At 37.8% G+C, this 20,948-nt stretch overlaps 1 protein-coding gene across 1 annotated transcript in view; it reads left to right on the top strand.

The window, feature by feature from the left end:
- The window catches only part of dnajc11 (DnaJ heat shock protein family (Hsp40) member C11), a 121,193-nt gene that overhangs the window by 64,822 nt on the left and 35,423 nt on the right, over window positions 1–20,948 (top strand). The window contains 1 exon segment of the mRNA NM_001079115.1: window positions 7,902–8,003. Within this exon segment, the coding sequence (NP_001072583.1) occupies window positions 7,902–8,003 (102 nt within the window).

Raw genomic sequence — 20,948 nt, 5'->3', positions numbered from 1 at the left:
GCACAAGGTATATTTGGGGTTCTCTAAGTGCCATGTGCTTTGATAAACCTATGTACAGTGGGCATCAAACTGTTCAGTACACCTCTGGGGTTCATATTTAGGGTGTTTTATCTTGGTACCTAATGACCTGTAGAAAATAGGATGCTGTATAGTGGAAGTTTTGAGGTGATTTTTGGAAATGCCATAAAAATCATCAAACTTAGGAAAGCTTTGCGGCTTGGTACTTTGGAGTAGAAAGACATGGGTACCCATTTTAGATTCGGGGGAATGTGTACTTTCCAAAAAATATATGGCTTTCTGGGGTGAATGTACTTTTTACTAGCTTTATCCCACATGTAATGATGTAAATGTTGATTTTGCAGAAGCTGAAATGACAGAAATGACAGTACATATGGGTATATGTTCACATTGGGGCCCCTACATGCCACATACTTAGGTAAACCTATACATATTGGGCATCAAACTGTTCAGTAGACCTCTGGGGTTCATATTCAGGGTGTTGTGTCTTGGTACCTAATGACCTGTAGAAAATAAGATGCTGCATATTGGAAGTTTTGAGGTGATTTTTGGAAATGCCATAAAAATCGTCAAACTTAGGAAAGCTTTATGGCTTGGTACTGTGGAGTAGAAAGACATGGGTACCCATTTTAGATTCGGGGGAATGTGTACTTTCCAAAAAGATATGACTTTCTGGGGTGAATGTACTTTTTACTAGCTTTATCCCACATGTAATGATGTAAATGTTGATTTTGCAGGAGCTGAAATGACAGTACATATGGGTATATGTTCACATTGGGGCCCCTATATGCCACATACTTAGGTAAACCTATACATATTGGGCATCAAACTGTTCAGTAGACCTCTGGGGTTCATATTTAGGGTGTTTTGTCTTGGTACCTAATGACCTGTAGAAAATAAGATGCTGCATAGTGGAAGTTTTGAGGTGATTTTTGGAAATGCCATAAAAATCGTCAAACTTAGGAAAGCTTTATGGCTTGGTACTGTGGAGTAGAAAGACATGGGTACCCATTTTAGATTCGGGGGAATGTGTACTTTCCAAAAATATATGACTTTCTGGGGTGAATGTACTTTTTACTAGCATTATCCCACATATAATGATGTAAATGTATTGATTTTGCAGAAGCTGAAATGATAGATCATATGGGGGTATATTCTCATTGGGACCCCTACATGCCACATACTTAGGTAAACCTATACATATTGGGCATCAAACTGTTCAGTGGGCCCCTGGCGTTCATATTTAGGGTGTTTTATCTTGGTACCTAATGCTATGTGGGAGATAAGATGCTGGAAACTGGAAGCTTTGAGTGGATTTTTGGAAATGTTATCAAAATTGCCAACTTTAGGAAAGCTTTGCGGCTTGGTACTGTGGAGTAGAAAGACATGGGTACCCATTTTAGATTCGGGGGAATGTGTACTTTCCAAAAATATATGGCTTTCTGGGGTGAATGTACTTTTTACTAGCTTTATCCCACATGTAATGATGTAAATGTGTTGATTTTGCAGAAGCTGAAATGACAGTTCATATGGGGTATGTTCACATTGGGGCCCCTACATGCCACATACTTAGCTAAACCTATACATATTGGGCATCAAACTGTTCAGTGGACCCCTGGCATTCATATTTAGGGTGTTTTATTTGGTTACTTTATGACCTGTAGGAGATAAGATACTATAGACTGGAAGCTTTGAAGCGATTTTAAAAGAATTTCACAAATTTTGATAAAAAACAATAACTTTAGGAAAGCATTGCGACTTGATAGTTTGGAGTAGACAGACAGTTGTGCCTATTCTGGATTCCCCAGAATCTCTTCTTTCTAAAAATTTTCTGGGATAAACTTTCTGTTAGCGGAATTTTTGGCCTTAAAATCTAAAGTATGCAGCTTTCTGGAGCAATGCTTTGGAAATTTGGTAGTGTACTGCTGGGAGTTTGTGACCTATACAAGTGAGAAATCTCCATAAAACTATATATATTTGGTATTGGCACGTTCAGGAGACATGGGACTTTCCAAATCAGGTGTATTTTCATGCATAAAATATTTTTTGTTTCTGGTATATGTGTTTATATTATGGAAAATATAATTTTTTTTTCATTTTTTAGACATTTAGATGCCTATATCTTGTCACAAAATTGGAATTACACAAAAATTCTACCATATTTTAAAAGCTTAGGTTGTCCTGAAAAAGACAATATATTGTTTTCCTGGGTAAACTAAAAGTTCCCCCAAGGAAAGTGAAACAGTGCAAAATGTTCAAAAACTGTCTGGCAGTAGAAGTTCCGCTTTGTTCAAAACGGCTGGCAGTGAAATGGTTAAGAGGGGCCTGGATGAGTTCTTGAACAATCAGAATATCCAAGGCTATTGTGATACTAATATCTACAGTTAGTATTAGTGGTTGTATATATAGTTTATGTATGTGAGTGTATAGATTGGTAGGTGTGGGTTGTGTGTGCTGGGTTTACTTGGATGGGTTGAATTTGATGGACTCTGGTCTTTTTTCAACCCTATGTAACTATTTGCCTACAATGTATATCAGTTGGGCATGTCTCCCCCGCCCAAATCGCATTATTTGTACCGCATATATCCCCTCGCTTGCCAGCACCATCACATTTTCCTAAAGCAAATAGCAGCTTTCACCCGGTGGCCATTTTCCCTCTGATACATAATCACATTTAAATCTGCAAACAGCATACACACACACACAGACCCAGTACCGTCGTTCCCTATATGCACAGTACACACTCTGCGTAGGGCACCAACTCCCAGGGGGGCACCCAGTACCGCCGCTCCCTACGCATAGTGCGCACTCTGTGCACCAACATACCAAGTCTTCGTCAGCAGCTCCTTCTCTCTTATGCGGCAGCTACTGGCCCTTTTATAAGATTGCACCCGTGCGTATGATGCCACACGTCAGTGACAAGGTGCAACCTTATACAAGTGCTTGTTGCCGCGGCATAAGAGAGAAGGAGCTGCTGACGAAGACTTGGTCTGTTGGGGGTACTTTCTATGGGGGCAATTGGGGGCACTGTGTGTGGGGGCTACTGTCTATCCCCTGTACTATTTATGGGGGCACTGTTTATGGGGGCAATTGGGGCACTGTGTAAGGGGCACTGTTTATGGGGGCATTTGGGGCACTTTCTATTGAGGGCACTTTCTATTGGGGACACTGTTTATGGGGGCAATTGGGGCACTGTTTATGGGGGCACTTTCTATTGGGGGCACTTCCGTAATATTTGGGGGAGGGGGCACAAAAGTAAATTTCTGCTTAGGGCACCCATTTGGCCAGCAACGGCCCTGGGTATAGTTTGAGGACTAACTATAGTCTGGCCCCCCAACAGTCTGAGGAACCGTGAACTGGCCCACTGTTTAAAAAGTTTGAGCACCCCTGGTCTACAATAATACCTGTAGTTTAGTTCCATAGCTCTTCTATGTACACTGATAAAATTATTTTTGCTCATTTTCCATAAACTCAGGCAGTGCATCAGGTTTTAACTGCTATAACATACATACATACAGTAATATGGCACATTGGAAGAAATTGTTTACCTGCTCACTAACGTAATAAAAACATCTTCCGGCATTTTGTCTGACTCAATGGAAAGTGTTTTTTGTTTTTTTTTTCCTTTTCTGTGTGCCAACTACATTCTGCTTTTAATGTCACATTCCTTTGTCCTGTGCCATTGTTCCAACTGCATGTAAGTACAGAAAAATCAAATGGAAGGCAAATCCAGTTAAAAACATTCCAATACACAAAACCTTAAACAGCTTAAAAACCAACTGATGTACAATAGAACATAATATATAATTATAATAGCACATTTTCTGCACTGGCACAGAAACATCCAAACTGGACAATGCCACTTGTCATTGACTTCAATACTGTTAGTTCAGGCAGATTTCAGCCAAACTTGGGCAGTTTCGGGCCAAATTGTGGCTGTACCAGAAAAATATTTCCGTTATAGTCAATGACTGGAAAAACATCTGCATTTAGGCAGAGCAAATGCTGCTTGTGCCATGGTTCTTATTGTTAATTCATTTACAATATGTAGCAATGACATGTACAAACAATTTCATGATTACTGTTAACATCATTACTAAACTAACCTGTTAGAGTATGTCTTGTATGTGTCACTTTGTTTCGTTTCAGATAGTAATGTTCCAAATCCAGGACTAGGTCCAATCTTCACACTTTTTGATGGATACAGATTTAGCCAGAAACATTTCATTCAGCCAAAACAAATCCAGACCTTTAAAATCATAACTAAAAGCTCTGGACAATTGACAGTAGCATTAGTTTTCTGGGTGATTCAGTTTAGTGGATTTAAATATGCAAATATGGGGTAGGATGTGGTTTGCTATTCAATAGAATCTTTAAAGGAAAATTTGGTCAAATCAAAAATTACAAACTCAGTTCAGTAGTTTTAAAACTACATGATTGTCCTTTTGCTAGGAAGTGTAAAGACATTTAAAGGCATTTGACTGCATCTTTGTTTTTCCATAGATGTTTGAAAGTCTCTGATGGATTATCTGCACCAATTAGTTCTTTGTGACATGTTTCCTCTCAGCCTCCCATCCTGTTTGCTTTCTCTAATTAAAACTTTGTAAGGTTTGCTTATCGCTCGGGCATTATCACCATGTAGTACTAATTATTTATGAATGAGATACTTGTTTTGAAGAAGAATATTAATGAGCACAGATCTGTTGTCTTACTCCCATATTAGAAATATGTTTAATGTTTTCTTTTTACACTTTCCTTTTTGTAGCACAATAACACATACACCACGCACAGACATCTTAATTATGGAAGGTTCATAGCATATTCATTTTATAGTGTGTATCACCTGTTGGCAAGTGACTACTACCAGTAGCTATAATGCCTACCCTGCCGTTGTCGTTAACAGGTGCCCTCAGAGTACATTGCCCTTACAGTGTTGATCTCTCTATACAGGACCCCATCTACTTCCCTATTTTCCTACTCTAAATGTCTAGAGCAGTGATTCCCAACCAGTGGCTCTGGGGCAACATGTTGCTCACCAACCCCTTGGATGTTGCTCTCAGTGCCCCCAAACCAGGTAGTTATTTTTGAAGTCCTGACTTGGTGGCAAGTTTTGATTGAATAAAAACAAGATTTACTACCAAATAAAGCCTCCTGTAAGCTGATAGTGTGCATAGAGGCTACCTAATAACCCTTATTTGGCTCCTCCATGAACTTTATGGTGCTTGTGTTGCTCTCCAAGTCTTTTTACATTTGACCCCTGGTCTTGGGTCTCTTCTCGGTGGAGCCTCTGGCTGCTCTGCTGCAGTTGGGCTAGAACAAAAGCTCACACTCATATAAACTTGTTCTACCTTGCAGTTCTTATTCGAATAACGCCTTCTTCCCTTAACCTCTTTAGCACCCCCTCCAGTTGAGAGAGGGCTGTAAATGCTCACAGCTCTAACAAATCCAGCCAATGGCTGGAATTAACCTAATCGGACATTTTTTTGAGCACAGGAAGCACATAGTTCTTCTCCCCTGCATATGTGAGAAATCACCCTCTATATATGAAGTAAACCATATTTTAAAATTCCCTGAGTCTATAAAATAGATTCAGGCTAACAGGATAAGCTAGTAGACTGTCTCTAATTTGACTGTGAGTCGGGTCTTTATTTTATTGGTCTTGAAGAGATAACATTGGATTTGAAATACCAGCAAAGTGATAAATCTGAGCACCAGTGATTTTCAGAAATTGTCCTTCTAAAAATAGGATTTCGTTCGTAGAGAATTGGCAGAAAAAGATGAGGGAAACTGGCCAAAAGCGAAACGTTTGCAATATCTGTTAGATATAATCTGCTTAATGTACAGTTTGAGATTTGTAGTGGCTATTGCAGACATTTTTCTATCACACTCATTAGTGTCTTTTAAAGATAAGGATATTTAGACAAAAGAGACTTTACAAGGGATTGTGCATTAATTACTGTAGCTATTGTCTTTTATTATTTTGTTCTCTGGAAAAGTTAAACTACTCAGTTAAGTAGAGAGGTCAAAGCCAAAGTAACTTTTTGTTCGTTTGCATTATTAGAATATCACTTACAGGAACCCAGTAACCTGGCTTGAGGTATTAAAGTTAGGAAAAGACAAGTATAAAGTTCAATAACCTTTCCATCACCTTTTTTCTGCTTCAGTTTTTCATGATCTACATGAAAGAGGAAAGCGTTTAAATATCTCATGCACAATTACATCCTTGAACACCTTAAAACTATGAATACCGTGCTGTAGGAATTAATGTTTTTTTATGCAGAAAGTGACTTTTGGCTGTGTGGTTGGTTGGCATAATTAGCAATGAGCCAAGCAGTATAACATTTGGTTTTCAGCCATTAGGCAGGTACCAGAGGAGACCTATGATGGCCTGGACTTGAAATCGATGATGAGTATCATCATGAACCAGTGCTCTCAGTCATACTTGGAAAATATGGTAGAGAAACATTTATGTGTACGTCTAAAGCTGTAAATAGAATGGTGCTGTTAATAGTACCAGGCAGTGTCTAGTGGGTTGCTCTAAACTTTAATACGAGATGTCTTCGTGGCTCTTAAAAAAAAAAAAAAAAGCTCCATTCCCTTGCACCAATGCATTAAACTGTTTCCCCCAATAGAGCTCAGTGGGCAAGTATTTGTAGATATTTATGTAGACTGGATTTGTTAGAAAACATGCATGTATGTACATGGCTGAAAAGGAAATTTCAACACCAAGCCACAAAAGTTAGATATTACTAAAATAAGTATTTTGTATGGGTGCTTCACTCTCCACTAACAATCATGAACGGAAAAACATTTTTATTTGTTGATTGTGCATTTTCATGTATGTCATGGAAGCAAGACTTTTCATACAGCCATCAGTTACAGTTCAGGCAAGCTTAGACTACAATAAGATTTCTGATACACCAGGACGGATTTTTATTGACATCTTCTGATCCATGGCTGACACCCCAATACGAATTTGTATGGCTGCTGACCATGTGAATACTGTGACATTCAATTCCAGTGCTCACATGAGCATTACAGCTAATGATAGCATAAGACATCAGTGATGAGAGAGTGTCATAAGAGTGCCAGTGTTGTATAAAAGTAATAATGTTTATGATTTCCTAATATAGTCGTACTTATTAGAATTGATTTATTCAATCTAGATGGGAGATGTTCCTCTTTTCAGTTTCAGTGATTTTTGTCTTTTAATATGTATTCTTTTAGGCTATTGCTTTCTATAGTAACCTTGATGCCCCACCTGTACTTCTATTTTTTATTGCCCACTGCCCCCCACTGCTTAAATGCATATATTCTCTTTTTTTTATACAAAGGAATTTACCATCCTAATCATACTTCAAAGATGACATGAGCTGGCAGATAACACATCATGGTCAGACAGGATTAGTAGGACATGACACAAAGTATATAACTTTCACGCTGTAGCAATATGGTGAAAGGACCAGTAAAGTTTTGACAAAGAGATTCATAGCCAAAGCCACACACACACACACACACACATTAATTTGTGATTTTCATTAGTACATGATCTCTTCTGTGTTTTTTCTTATGATCTTGTATTAGGGTCCACATCCAACAAACAAGTCTATGATGTGATATTCAAACATGAGAATTTTCTGCACTGCATGAATCCTAATGCAGAATTAATTCACTTGCACCTTATCTTTTGTTCTACTAGAACCTTTGTTGTTTTGTTGTTCTACTAGATCTTTGATGAAGTTCCTGAGCACTCCATGTTCTATGCCTCTCATATTTGATAAACTGCTCTTCTATTGTTTATTGCTTTGTTAGATATTCAAAGGTTTGTTTTAGTTTTTGACCTTTCATTAGTTACATCCATGCAAAATTATTTTTTTGTTTAGGTTGTAGAAAGGAAACGAACAGCAGCTGAGATCAGAGAAGAATTTGAGAGATTACAAAGGGAAAGAGAAGAAAGAAGGCTTCAGCAGCGAACCAATCCTAAGGTAAACTTGTGAATTTCATTAACATTTATTTTCTGGTAACTACTCCTCAATGTAATCTGTTTCATCAGCTCTCCATTTTGTCAGAGGGGCATAGTCTTAAAAAAAAAATAGTTCACTGGTCCCCTAAAGGGCCAGCCATGTGACCACTATCAGCAGAGAATGCTATGGCTAGCCTTATATTCTTGGAAAGGTAAATCTGTTGTGGGGTATATTCTCCCCCAGTTTCCTTTACCATTCTTTGACCAATGCTGAAGGTTTTCAGATATACAATAGGTTGTAAATTAGAGCTGCATGTGTCTGGCTAGGAAAACAGAGAAGACAAATCTTTTGACAGAGGACTCTCTGATGTGTTTCTGTTAGTGCTTATTGCTGTATGTACATAGACCTTTCTGATAAAGCTTACTTAATTTTTACCTTTCATTCTCCTTTAAGACCTAGGTGTTCTAGGCCTTTTCTTAATTTGGTTCACCATATTGTAAGCATATCATTTAAACATTAAGTAAACCAACAGCATTTTGCCACCAATATGGATTCATGCAGCTTAGTTAGGACCAAGTACAAAGTACTGTTTTATTATTACAGAGAAAACCAAATAATGTATAAAAATTGTAGACTTATTTGCTTAATGGACTCTATGGCAGATGGCCTTCCTGTAATTCAGGCTATCATAATATACTATGTAGCCATAAGTAAGTGGGCACCTGCCTTTCCTGCATCACTTTCCAAAAGTTTATTAATATGGAGTTGGTCAATTATTTGGTGCTTAAACAGTCTTTCCCCTCTATTCTTCTAGAACACATTTCTACTAAATGTTGGAAGTTAGTTGCATTTGCTTCTTCATGTTGAGCAATATGCTGCTTGATGAAGCCTGGCTTGCATTGGCTTTACAGTTTATCCCACAGGTGTTCAGTTGGGTTGAGATCAGGGTTGAGATCAGGGCTGTGCTCAGGACAGTCAAGTTCTTCCACCTCCAACTCAGAAATCCGTTCTTTGTGGACCTGACTTTGTGGTATGGTGGTATTATTGGGCTAAAACAGGAAAGAGCCTTCCCCACAAAGCAAAAATCATGGATATTGCAAGAATTGCCTTTGTATGATGTAGTAGCACTTGTGTTTGAGATGAACTGTGTATATAGCCAATAACAATAAATAGAATGGATGTCCACATACTTTTGACCATGTTGTATTATTACAGTTTAATGTTGCAGTTGGAAACAATTTTTTTTTTGGGGAAGTAAATCAGATAATAGCTTTGTGAAACCTACCTAAGCTAATTATCCCTTGTGTCCTGCACTCTTACAGTGGCTCCATTCAGTTCCCAATTAAGATCTTCTTTTCTCTCTTTGACAATGACAAGTGTGGTTATAAGTAGTAATTTCTTCTCCTGCTTATTCCTTTGCTGTTGTGACAACCTTGGGTGAAAATAAATATAATAAGAGAGCAGATTTCTAGCTAGAAGGCATATTTGCTTTACAACTGGAACAAAATTTCCCCCACCCTCCCTGAACTACATTATTCCCCTTTAGCTATGGAAAAAAAAAACGGGATATCAATCACGGCTTTTAATTTTATTAACAATAAAAACTGATATCCAGGACATAAAATTCTAAATTAAAATCTATAGGGAACAATGTTGTACAAATGGTATCTTCTATTTCTCTGTGAAGAACAAGTGGAAATCTATATAACTGCAAATTCAAAATGAGTTGTATTGGTCCAAAAGAGCAATAATCTGTTTACTACCACAAGCCTATTAGGTGGTTCCATTGCCTTTTTCCTTTATCTCTGTAATATGAACAACGTATATATGTTTCATCTCTCCAAGCAAGTGAACATTGTTAAAGTCCTATGGAAATTAAGATGAACATGTAACACATGATTCAATTACCATTTGTTTCTCACAGCTATTTCATGCATTTCAAATGACTTTGCCTTCTGTAACCTTTACCTTTAAGTGTGATTTGGGGCTTTTCAGCATTCAGAGGTGGCAAGAGAGTCAGTGGCAATGACCATTTTATTGCCAATACGTGGAATGAATCATCCACACTTAAAGCTGGCTTCCCTGGTTCTGTGTTTAGGCAGTTAAAACATGAAGGTTCCCATATCAAATGACCTTTTATTCAGTGTATTTAAACCGTGGTGTATAACAGTTCAGTAGATTTATGATGGATAGTCGTGGTTTATCATTAATGAGCAGCTGCTAATGGATTTACATTTTTAATTTGGACCTCCTGTTTGTATTTATGCTTTGTTCCCTATTTTGTTAATACAGTTTTTTCACACAGTACTATGATTTCTGCCTTTTTTATTCTCACTCAAAATCTGGCAAATATGTAAAATGATGATAAACTAAAAAATGTAGATGTATGGTTTAAAAATGCAGTTTAGACTTTCTACCTAAATCTTTATAATGCACAGCACATTATTTAAATGATCTCTTATGGGGATCTTAGCAGATGCTGGTTAATAATAGGAATGTTTTGCTGTGGATGGTGCACTGTAGAGCTTCAGCGGGCAAGTACATAGACTGGCAGGGGATCCCATTGGGATCGAAATGCGACTTGGATGTGTTTTGAGGGTTAGCACCCGGCCGTTGTCTATGGATTGGTGAGTGCCGGTGGTGTAAAACTAATATATATATATATATATATGTATATAAAAAAAAAAAAAATATATATATATATATATATATATATATTGCAAGAAGACAGGCACTCACGTATAAGTAGGTCCAAGGGAGCCTGGGTGCAGTCCCAAAATAATAGATGGAGTAGCTGTAGAGAGAGTCCGCACTCACGGGTCTTACAGAAAATGTAGAGGTGTTTATTCAAATCAACATCTAACGTTTCGGCTGCATCCACAGCCTTTCTCAAAGACAATGTGAAACAAACACTGGTGCACTGAAAAAAACGAATTTGGCGCCAAACAATGACGTCAAAAGTGTGAACACATTAGCATACAGTGTGAACAAAACGCTCTCACAACACATTGAATCAACAAAAAAATGATAAGATAATATGGATTAGGCATAGAACACAAACAAAAGGACTGTCAGGGGAAAGGAAAAGTGGGTGTGTATTGAAAAGCCCGCATATGTATCCAGTGCTGAACTGCAACTCACACATGTCGCAAAGATATCCCCAAGTTATAAGTTTGTAAATGTACAAAATCGAACTGGCCCAAGGAATAAGAAATAATGAGGGACAGTAGGGCAAATATACATCAAGGAGTTGCTGAAAATGGGTAATTAACATGACTGTCCTGTGCAGCATGTATTGCCTGACATGACAGACGTGGCTGTCAAATAATGCATTATATGGTGTGCCTTATGAGGAATCGGTCTGCTTATTTGTAGTAAAGGTGCCCATACACTATAAGATCCGCTCGCTTGGCGATGTCGCCAAGCGAGCGGATCTTCACCCGATATCCCCACCTACGGGTGGGCGATATCGGGTAGCAAGTAACTTAAAAAAAAAATAATCCGATCGTTTGGCCCTGGGGCCAAACGATCGGATTACATTTGTGGTTATGGGGCAGTCGGTTTGGGGACCGCATCAACGAGCCGATGCGGTCCCCGATCCAACCGGATTTTCTAACCTGGCCGATCGAGATCTGCCCAATTTCAGGCCAGATATCGGTCGGCCAGGCCGCTCTGTTCTGCCAATACACAGGCCGATTAGCTGCCGAATCGGTCCAAGGGACCGATATCGGCAGCTATAGTCGGCCCGTGTATGGAGACCTTAAAGCTTATTTTAATTCACACCCACTTTTCCTTTCCCCTGACAGTCCTTTTGTTTGTGTTCTATGCCTAATCCATATTATGTTATCATTTTTTTGTTGATTCAATGTGTTTTGAGAGCGTTTTGTTCACACTGTATGCTAATGTGTTCACACCTATGACGTCATTGTTTGGCGCCAAATTCTGTTTTTTCAGTGCACCAGTGTTTGTGTCACATTGTCTTTGAGAAAGGCTGTGGATACAGCCGAAACGTTAGATGTTGACTTGAATAAACACCTCTACATTTTCTGTAAGACCCGTGAGTGCGAACTCTCTCTACAGCTACTCCATATATATATAAATAAATATATATATATATATATATATATATATATATATATATATATATATATATATATTTTAATTTTTTTTTCCTCATAGCATTTTTAAATGGTTGCTTGCTTACATTTTTTTACATATTATGAGAAATAGACTCCTAAGTGTACAGTTAGTACACAAGTAACTTTATAGAGTTAGATATATTGCTTTATAGGAACAGTAACACCAAGAAATAAAAATATATGTATGTATAAAATATAATGTACTGTTGCCCTGCACTGGTAAAAGTTCTGTGTTTGTTCCAGAAACTCTACTATAGTTTATATAAGGCACAGGTTACTTATCAGATTACTGGAAAAAAATTGTATTCTAAAAAGCTTATCTGCTATGTACCCTGTGCCTTTTCTCTGTTTTTCCAGCTTGAATGGCTGCCCCTGTGGTTATACAGCAGGGTAGTTATATAAACTATAGTTACTGAAGCAGACACACCAGTGTTACCAGTGCAGGGCAACAGTACATTATGTTTATATTACTTTAAAGCTCTTTCATTTATTTGTGTTACTGCTCCTTTAAAGCGGACCTGTCACATTAAGAAATAATTCCAAAATGTTTTCTATTGTGGTTTTCAAGCAAAATAAACTTTACTTACACTATATAAATTATTTTAATCTTAGTTTCTTCAGCCTTGGAATTCACAATTGCAGCATACAGGCAGGGGCCATTTTGTGGATACTGTTATCAAAGCAGGCATTGCATTCTGCCAATATCTTGTTTCTGTGCCAGTATGGAGGGACCTAATGCCCATGTCCATGCACTGGTTACACAATTAGATGGTGAGGAGTAAGGGGGAATGTGAGCAGTGCAGCAACATCTAAGAAGTTCTGAATTGAAAGTGAAAGTAACTGTCTGCCACACCTCTATGCCTAAGGCATAGAGGCGGGGCAGGCAATATATGACTGACAGCAGGGATTTTTAAATGCTTTTATAATGGGTATGGATGTGGTAATGAAAAAATGATTTGGGGTTTCTTGTTTAATTTGAAAAGGGCTTTTATTATACAGCTTTTTATGTCTGGGTGACAGGTCCACTTTAAGAGAGATGATGCTTTAGTATCCTTGCTAGTGCCTGATCCCTTAAAGAATAAGTAAACCTTTTTTTTTTTTTCTATTAATAAAATTACTCTAAACACCTTCCCAGATTGCCTGCCTTTGTCCCTCTGTTCTTTCTTACCTGGTTGCTGAGTTACATTCTGCTCTATTCCACTCCTTCCTTGTTCAGAGTGAAGCTCCGCCCCCACTTCCTGTTCAGGTCTCTCACTACACCGACAACTTGTCGGGAGGGGAGAGTCCCTTCTGCGCATGCCTGGAGGCAGCAGGAGCCAGCCTGTGTATGAGCAGGCTTTTTTTTTCCAGGAGGGTGGGGTCTTCTGAAGACTTTCAAACATGGCACATGTGACTACAAAACGCCAGGGGGAAGTGCTGGACACGGTGGATTAAGGTAGTCTTATTTTAAAAATTAAGGTAGTGTAAAGTGTAGAGAATAGTAGTCTAAGGCTAAATATATGATTTGTTTTTTTAACATTTACATCTCCTTTAAGGTCGGTTGGTTAGGGAGTTATCCGCATAGCTTCAAAGTCAAGTTAAAACTGCTGCAAAAGCCATTTAAACTCCTTTCATTAGTAGTTAGAGGGTGTTGATCAATGTGGCTGTGTGGATAGTTTTTGTAATGCATTGATGTGCCCTAGCCCTTAAATTGTCATGTAGTTGCTTATTGGTTAAACTGATGGTTAAAATGTATCCTATTTGAAGGTCTGAAAGTTGTACTGTTATCATCAAATTCATACATGCAAAATTGCCCCACAGTGACACTGTATTGCAACCAATCATATATTTACTTTTATTGTTCTCTTTTCACTTGACCTATTAGAGCCAGTTGCTCATTGGCTGCCATATTGTTCCAATTTTATTAGAAAGGGGGTCTTTTAGAAATTCACTTTTCTTTTCTGCTCAGTTCTGTTGCTTTTTGTTGCATCAACTGTATTCATATCTATTAAATGATCTTCTTTTCTGCAACTATTGACATTTCTTCAAACATACAAATTTGGCCATCCGTAAAGTCCTCCAGTGGAGATCTGAGCAAACAATTCTATTTGCCGAGCGATTTACCACGAAATAAAATGCTTTCTGTTGCTTTAGTAGTTTGACATTTTGTCTGTGCCTTTGTACCCCCCCATCCTCTCTTTTTGTGCTGTTTGCGAGCTGTAAAAATAAAAGCAGCATTGGAATACTGAGTCTATGTGTCCTGTGATAAAATTAGCCATCTGGGTGTTTATAGCAATTGCTTATTGGGATTCAGTGGAAATGTATCTCCGGGCAATGTTAGCATTGAATTAAGCAGGGCAGCTGTTATGATTTCATACCAGAATGGAAGTTAGTTGAAAATCTCCAACCTTTTATTGGTTTCAATAAAATGACTTCAAATAAATAAAACATTTCTAACCAGAAATGTTTAGTCATAAACAGATGCATGTTATGGAGCAATTTGTGAACTGGTTCTTTTTGTATCGTCTCAGCTGTTTTGTTTCTAGTTTTCTGGTCGTAGTTTGTTTCATTTAATTAAAAAAGAAGACCTAAAAGTTAGCAGTGAAGTGTGCGATGCATATGTTAGAGGAACACCATGCAGGCTGGAGGCATAACCCAAGCATCTTTTATTGTCCTATCAAAAAGAGTTTACAGTGGATACTGCAAAAGCCTCTAGTAACATCTAATCTACACTGAGCTGTAAATGTCAATATGCTATCATATACCCTGTGCTACTTTCCAAAAGAGGTTGTTAAGAAGGTCCGTATGAATGTGGTTTTGAGTCTAAAATATTTTTCTCTCCATGCTGATAAATAAATGCAATGGGCTACCATTTCAGCTTAGTAACAAAGGGGGGTTGACTTAAATAAAACCTGCTCCTGTAAAGATGACTTTTTAAAGTAACCTCCTTCTTACACTCGAAGATATTATAAAGGTCATCATAAATTGTACGGAACCACTGGGCCCTATATCTGCATTTTGGAAAGATTCCTGGAGGCAATTAATGCAGCAATCCTAGGTTGGATAAGTGTTTTGATATGCAGTAAAGCTCAATTTTATATCCCCTGACTTTAAGTTTTCCCACATTTTACACTGCTGTTTTGTGGTCCCACCAATATCAGTAGCAAAATAAATAATTGCATCACCTCACTTTGATGAAAACCTAAAATATATTATTAATAATAGTAGAGGAAATATATAGTTGTCATATTTTAAGATTAGGAGAAAGCTTTTAGGTGTTATTTATGTGACCATTTAATGGGCTGGACCAAAGAAAATTTTTCATTGTGCTTGTGTTCCTTATGGCTGCAGGCAGATGGCCCAGTGTCAGATAAGACATCTTTTGGGGCAACTATGAATCTTTCACCTAAACCTTTGGCTCAGACCAATATCAATATATTACAGGCCCATGACTAATTCTAGGCATTAAGCAGTTGGGCTTTGACTCCGGCATTATACTTGATGATGCAGCCTTTTTAGAGTGGGGTTGTTCGTTCTGATTTAGAATAACTATGAAAACCAAACTGGTGCATGAAAAAAAGTGTGGTTGTGAAGCAAAATCAGTAGAAGATCATGGGGGAATAGCGCAGCCATTTTGGGATTCAGTAATTGTTTTTAAATGTTAAAATAAGTGTACAGGTTTCATTTCAACAGTGTGTTAGAAGAGGTGGTAAAAGATGGAAGAATGGGATTATATAAGAGCAGAGAGATATTTATTTAGCTACGCTGAATTCGGCATATGAGAGTCTGGACCAAAATAAATCCACATATATACAATAGTTTGTGTTGTGGCTGTGCGGGTCAGTGGCTGGTGTTATGTCATCCAGAGTAGATGTCAGTGGATGGAGAGCACTGGAGGAGGTCTACAATCTAAAGGCCTGTATGCCACCAGGACCTCTGGATTGCAGAGGGAGAGTAGAAGAAAGCAGAAGATTGTAGAATGTGTAGGTTATGGTCATAGAGGGACCATTGTGATAGTGAATGTAGACTTGTTTCTAAGTGTGTTTGTTTAATGGCATAGTACATGGCCCTTAGTAAGACACCACAGAAAGAAATAAGACAGAAGAGAGAAAAGTTTAAAGCAGCAATGTTTGTTGGGTTGTGCTCATTTTAATTAATTCTGTACCCAGGAAGTCATTTAAAATAATTTCCAAGAACAACATGATCAGTCACTAAAAAGGAGGGTATTTTGAGCCTTGAGAAGTGGAACAGTTTAAGTACCAGGAATTAGCAATGTGCTGTATTAATGAATTCAGTAAGTAATAGTTCATAGACATCTTATTGTATTCCTAGAGTAGGCTAAGTAGTAAGCTAATTAGTGCTTGTGTATGTGTAATCTTTTGAAGTGCCTGTATTATATTGACAGCTGTTTTGTAGAAGAGGCAAATATTAAATATATAAATTGGATATTATCATCCAGAAAATATGCAACCACAAATGTGAAGCTAACGTTTTCAACATGAAATAAACATCACCACTACTGCCCTAAAATCACATGCATCAAAATGCAATTCATTAAGTTACTCATGTGCCCCCCCCCCCCATACTTGAGCCTTGCACCAAAGTCACTTGCTTCCACTGACTAAGTTGCAAGATCCAGAGTATGTGACCCCCAGATTCAGGAACTCTGGATTGAACAGCTGTTTAGAGAAAGTGCTACTTTCTTGGCTCCTTTGCATGTTGTGCCTACACACAAAACCTATCTGCATCTAATAAATGGCATTTCAGCCCTAATTCCATTGGCATGCTGCATTGATGCAGGCAAGGTAATTGATTTTTGCAGCATACCTCCCAATATTTCAAAAATGCAAATAGGGACAAAAAGAAATGCCATGCAGAGAAAATGTCTTGACCACTCCCATTTTGCAACCACACCCCCTAAATACCACTCTCATTTTACAAAATTTCTCAGGTTATGTAAAGTTTGAACACATTTCTGGGGGTTTTGGGGTCTTGTTTTATTACAGTTTTGCTATAAAAAAAAAAAAGGTCAAATTGCCCTTTAAATTGCAAGTATCAGTTCCCCCATGAAACCTGTTTAGCTTATTAGTTACAATTGTATAAGTTCAGGTGTTGCATGTTAAGTTTTCTGGGCTCTCTTATTTAATTATTTAATTAATTTTGAGAAACATTGTATCTTTTTTAGGGTTCAGTGCAGGAGATCAATGAGAAACGAGGAACTTTTCAGTAAGAATCTGGTACTGTTGGTTGAGCTGTTTAAAATCATGATTATCCCGTGAAAATTGGGACAGTTAGGAGGTATGGTTCTAGGCAGTAGAGATCATCTCAGAACCCAATGGGACAGCAAAATAACTGCTCCCATGCTCTTTCCCATGCCATGCTATCATATCGATATAAAAGTAGCACATACTTATGCTGTGAACAAGCAAGAGCACTTTTCCTAAAACATTTAACTTTAACAAAAACACCAGCAGGCAATGGGTTAAGCTAAAATGCATGTAAACAAACCCATTTCTAAGCTATTTTTATTTTATTTTATTATGTTATAATCATTACCACATTGCTGGAGAATTTCAGGTACATTGGAGCCCAGAAAACCTGTTGGTTAGAATATGGGCAGGATATGGAAATCACCTTTACAGTATAAACGTTCTTATACCTAAATTTCAGCTATCATTGGTTGGAAAATGAATCAGTGGTTGAATATACTGGAACTCTCCTGTTGTCCTAAGTCTATCACTAGCCAAAAGTAACCTTATTATCTATACTTCATGTCCAGATTTTATTCAAAGCACATATTCCATTTACTGCTGAACATACATTTGGAAAAAGTCTTTGTGTATGTAGAAGTGTAGATCCCTGAAAATAATATGCTCTCAGTCCATACAGGTATGGGATCTATTATGCAGAATGCACAGGACCTGGGGTTTTCTGCATAAGGGATCTTTCCGTAATTTGGATCTCCATACCTTAAGTCTGCTAAAAAAATCATTTAAATATTGAATAAACCCAATAGGATTGTTTTGCCTCCAATAAGGATTAATTATATCTTAGTTGGGATCAAGTACAAAGTACTGTTTTATAATTACAGAGAAAAAGGACATCATTTTTAAATATTAGAATAATTTGCTTATAATAGAGTCTATGGGAGATGGCCTTTCCATAATTAGGAATTTTCTGGATAACGGATCCCATCCCTGTATTAAGTCATGGAACCAATACCAAGTCAAACTTCTTGCTACACCTGAAATTAAGTTTTGTCTGCATTTCCTTTAGCCCCCTTTTTTTCTTGTTTTAGTTTGCCAGTGAAAGGTGCTTATTTGATATGCTAATGTTATTTTGAAGCATAATGATAACTATGCATTATAATCACCCAAAATTCTACTTAAAACCGCAAACAACAGTGCCAGAGTTTTCTGGAAGCAGCCGGTGCGCTGAACTGCTGACTCCGAATCTAAAGCAGATACACTTGGTCTCTGTCCAGCATTAATTCTTTACTTCCTTTGTCAGTTGTCCATTGTTTGCCGAACCAGACTTACATTATTAACTCTATAGGGCAATGATTGCAGTGTAAGAAAGTGTATTTCTTTGAATACATTTGCCGCAGTTTGTGCAATTTTTATTTAAACATCTTTATTAATTTTTCGTGTCATCACAAATTTTATGTACAAATCATGGCATCGTCTGCCACAGTTTATGAAACAATGCATCAGTGGTTTGTTTGAATGAGAAAGTGTAAATTGCTAGAAGCAAGTGATTCAGCATAGGAATGCTCAGAGGTAGAGAAGGGCAATGCCAGAAGGCTGACTGGGGGGCAATGTAAAACGCTAGTGACCATTTGCATCCCTCCGGTTTTCAGCTGTCAAGCAGTACTGAGAATTGTACTTTGACAAGTAAAAAAACAATTATTACTATATTAGTATGTAGTTAGCATTTACACAAATAACATTTTCAGGCCTCAGACCTTCAACTTGATGGAGGTTATGGACACTTTATCTTAAAACGCAGGCTGGCACAAACAAAACAGACTATCTTAAAAGGACTGATGCAGTTTAAAAGTAAATATATTTAAAGAAAAAACATCTTTAAAAAAAAAAAAAGCCTTACGCATTTTGTGCATTGAGGGCACTTAGTCATAGGCTCCAATGTCTATGAGAGAGAATGTGTTTTTTTGTTTGAAACTAAAGTGTCAGTGGGAATAGGGTCTAACAATTTTATTTTACCAGTTTGAAAATGAATGGAGTAGGATACTGGCCTGGGACTTTTTAATTTAAGTTTTAAATTTGAATGGGTTTTCTTTTTCCCAGTCTCATGTTTCCAAGTAGTAGTTCAGTAGGTTAGGTTGCCAACTCCTTAAACTGATACAACCATAAAACAACTAATGAATAAGAAGTAAACACTTTGCAAATCTAGCCACATGACTTACAGAATAGTGTTGTGTGGCCAGCACAAAACCCATGGTCAACCCGTGCATAACTATTACAGAGAAACCTGGGTGACTTAAAATAATTCATTTTAAAACATACACTTAAGAAAAAGATAGTAAATTAAACTAATTATTTTAATAATTTTGAACTACCCCTTTTTCTTCCAAGTTGTTACATTGCATATTGTATTCTCTAGCAAAAAAATTCTGACCACTCACAAATGAATTATTTAGATAACTACATTTGCATTGACTGAAAGCTCGCCAGTGGCCCTGACAGCGTTTACTAAATTGTAATTGCACTCCCACAGCCCTGGATTCCTGTCATGGGGCAATGACCTGAAATGCTCTCTTCTATCATTCCTCAATCAGTAAAGACTAGAAGCCAACTGCCCCCTCACCTGCCTAAAAACGCATGCATAAAATACATATAAATGTGCAGTCTCGTGCTCCCAGGCAGAAGCAACGACATTATAGGTGCGGCACACTTGGTAGTTGCTAAGAATTTGCAGATTGACCTTTTATTTTCAATTAAATTGACTCTATAATTATAGATATTTTTGCTCTGGAAACAAACTCAGGAAAAGCCCAAGGGACGGTTTACACATGAACTGAATCAAAACAAAACGCAAAAGTTTGTTGCAATTTAATAAATCTGCTCCTTTGTATTTATGTCCCTTCCTTGTTTTCTTAAAGAGAACGAAAGGTAAAAACTAAGTAAGCTTTATCAAAAAGGTCTATGTAAATACAGCCATAAGCACTCACAGAAATGCTGCATTGAGTCCTCTGTCAAAAGAAACCAAATTTCTTGTATTTTTTCCCCTGTGCCAGAGTCTGCGCAGCTCTCTCCTCTCTCCCCTCTCCTGTTCCCCCCTCCCTCAAGAATGACTTCCTCACTTAGGAATGTGTGATCTGAGCCAATCAGCAGGAAGCTTCCTCATGGTCTTACAAACTGCCCATGTACAGCAGTCTTGGTCTTGGTGCTGGAGCGTGGCAATATGGGAATTTTCTTAACCGAGCTCAGCATTTTTTTTTTTTTCGTATGAGGCTTCTGATCATCTGAAAGGGAGAAATATGGGGAGACTTTAGGGCACTATTGAGACAACTGAAGGTATGCCTGCAGCATGAGATTAACACTTTATTAGCCTTTCCTTCTCCTTGAAAGAACATCATCTCCTTTGTCCAAGTACCATACTATGTTCCTTTCCCATTGAGCTGTTCTCTTCATTCCCCCCACCCCATGTTCTCTGTTCACTCCCTTCCCCAATGATTTCCCCCCATTCCACATGCTATTCTCTCCTCTCCCTATCCTTTCCAGGGGCATTGATGTCTTATCGAGTGGCCGGCACTTATTTTGGCTTCTAACATTATTGAGAATAAGAGTAAATATCAAGATTCCCGATTCCTACATCTATGGCAATA

The sequence above is a fragment of the Xenopus tropicalis genome, chromosome 7, assembly GCF_000004195.4.
Source record: "Xenopus tropicalis strain Nigerian chromosome 7, UCB_Xtro_10.0, whole genome shotgun sequence".
Taxonomy (NCBI): Eukaryota; Metazoa; Chordata; class Amphibia; order Anura; family Pipidae; genus Xenopus; species Xenopus tropicalis.
This window is presented reverse-complemented; position numbering and strand designations above follow the sequence as displayed.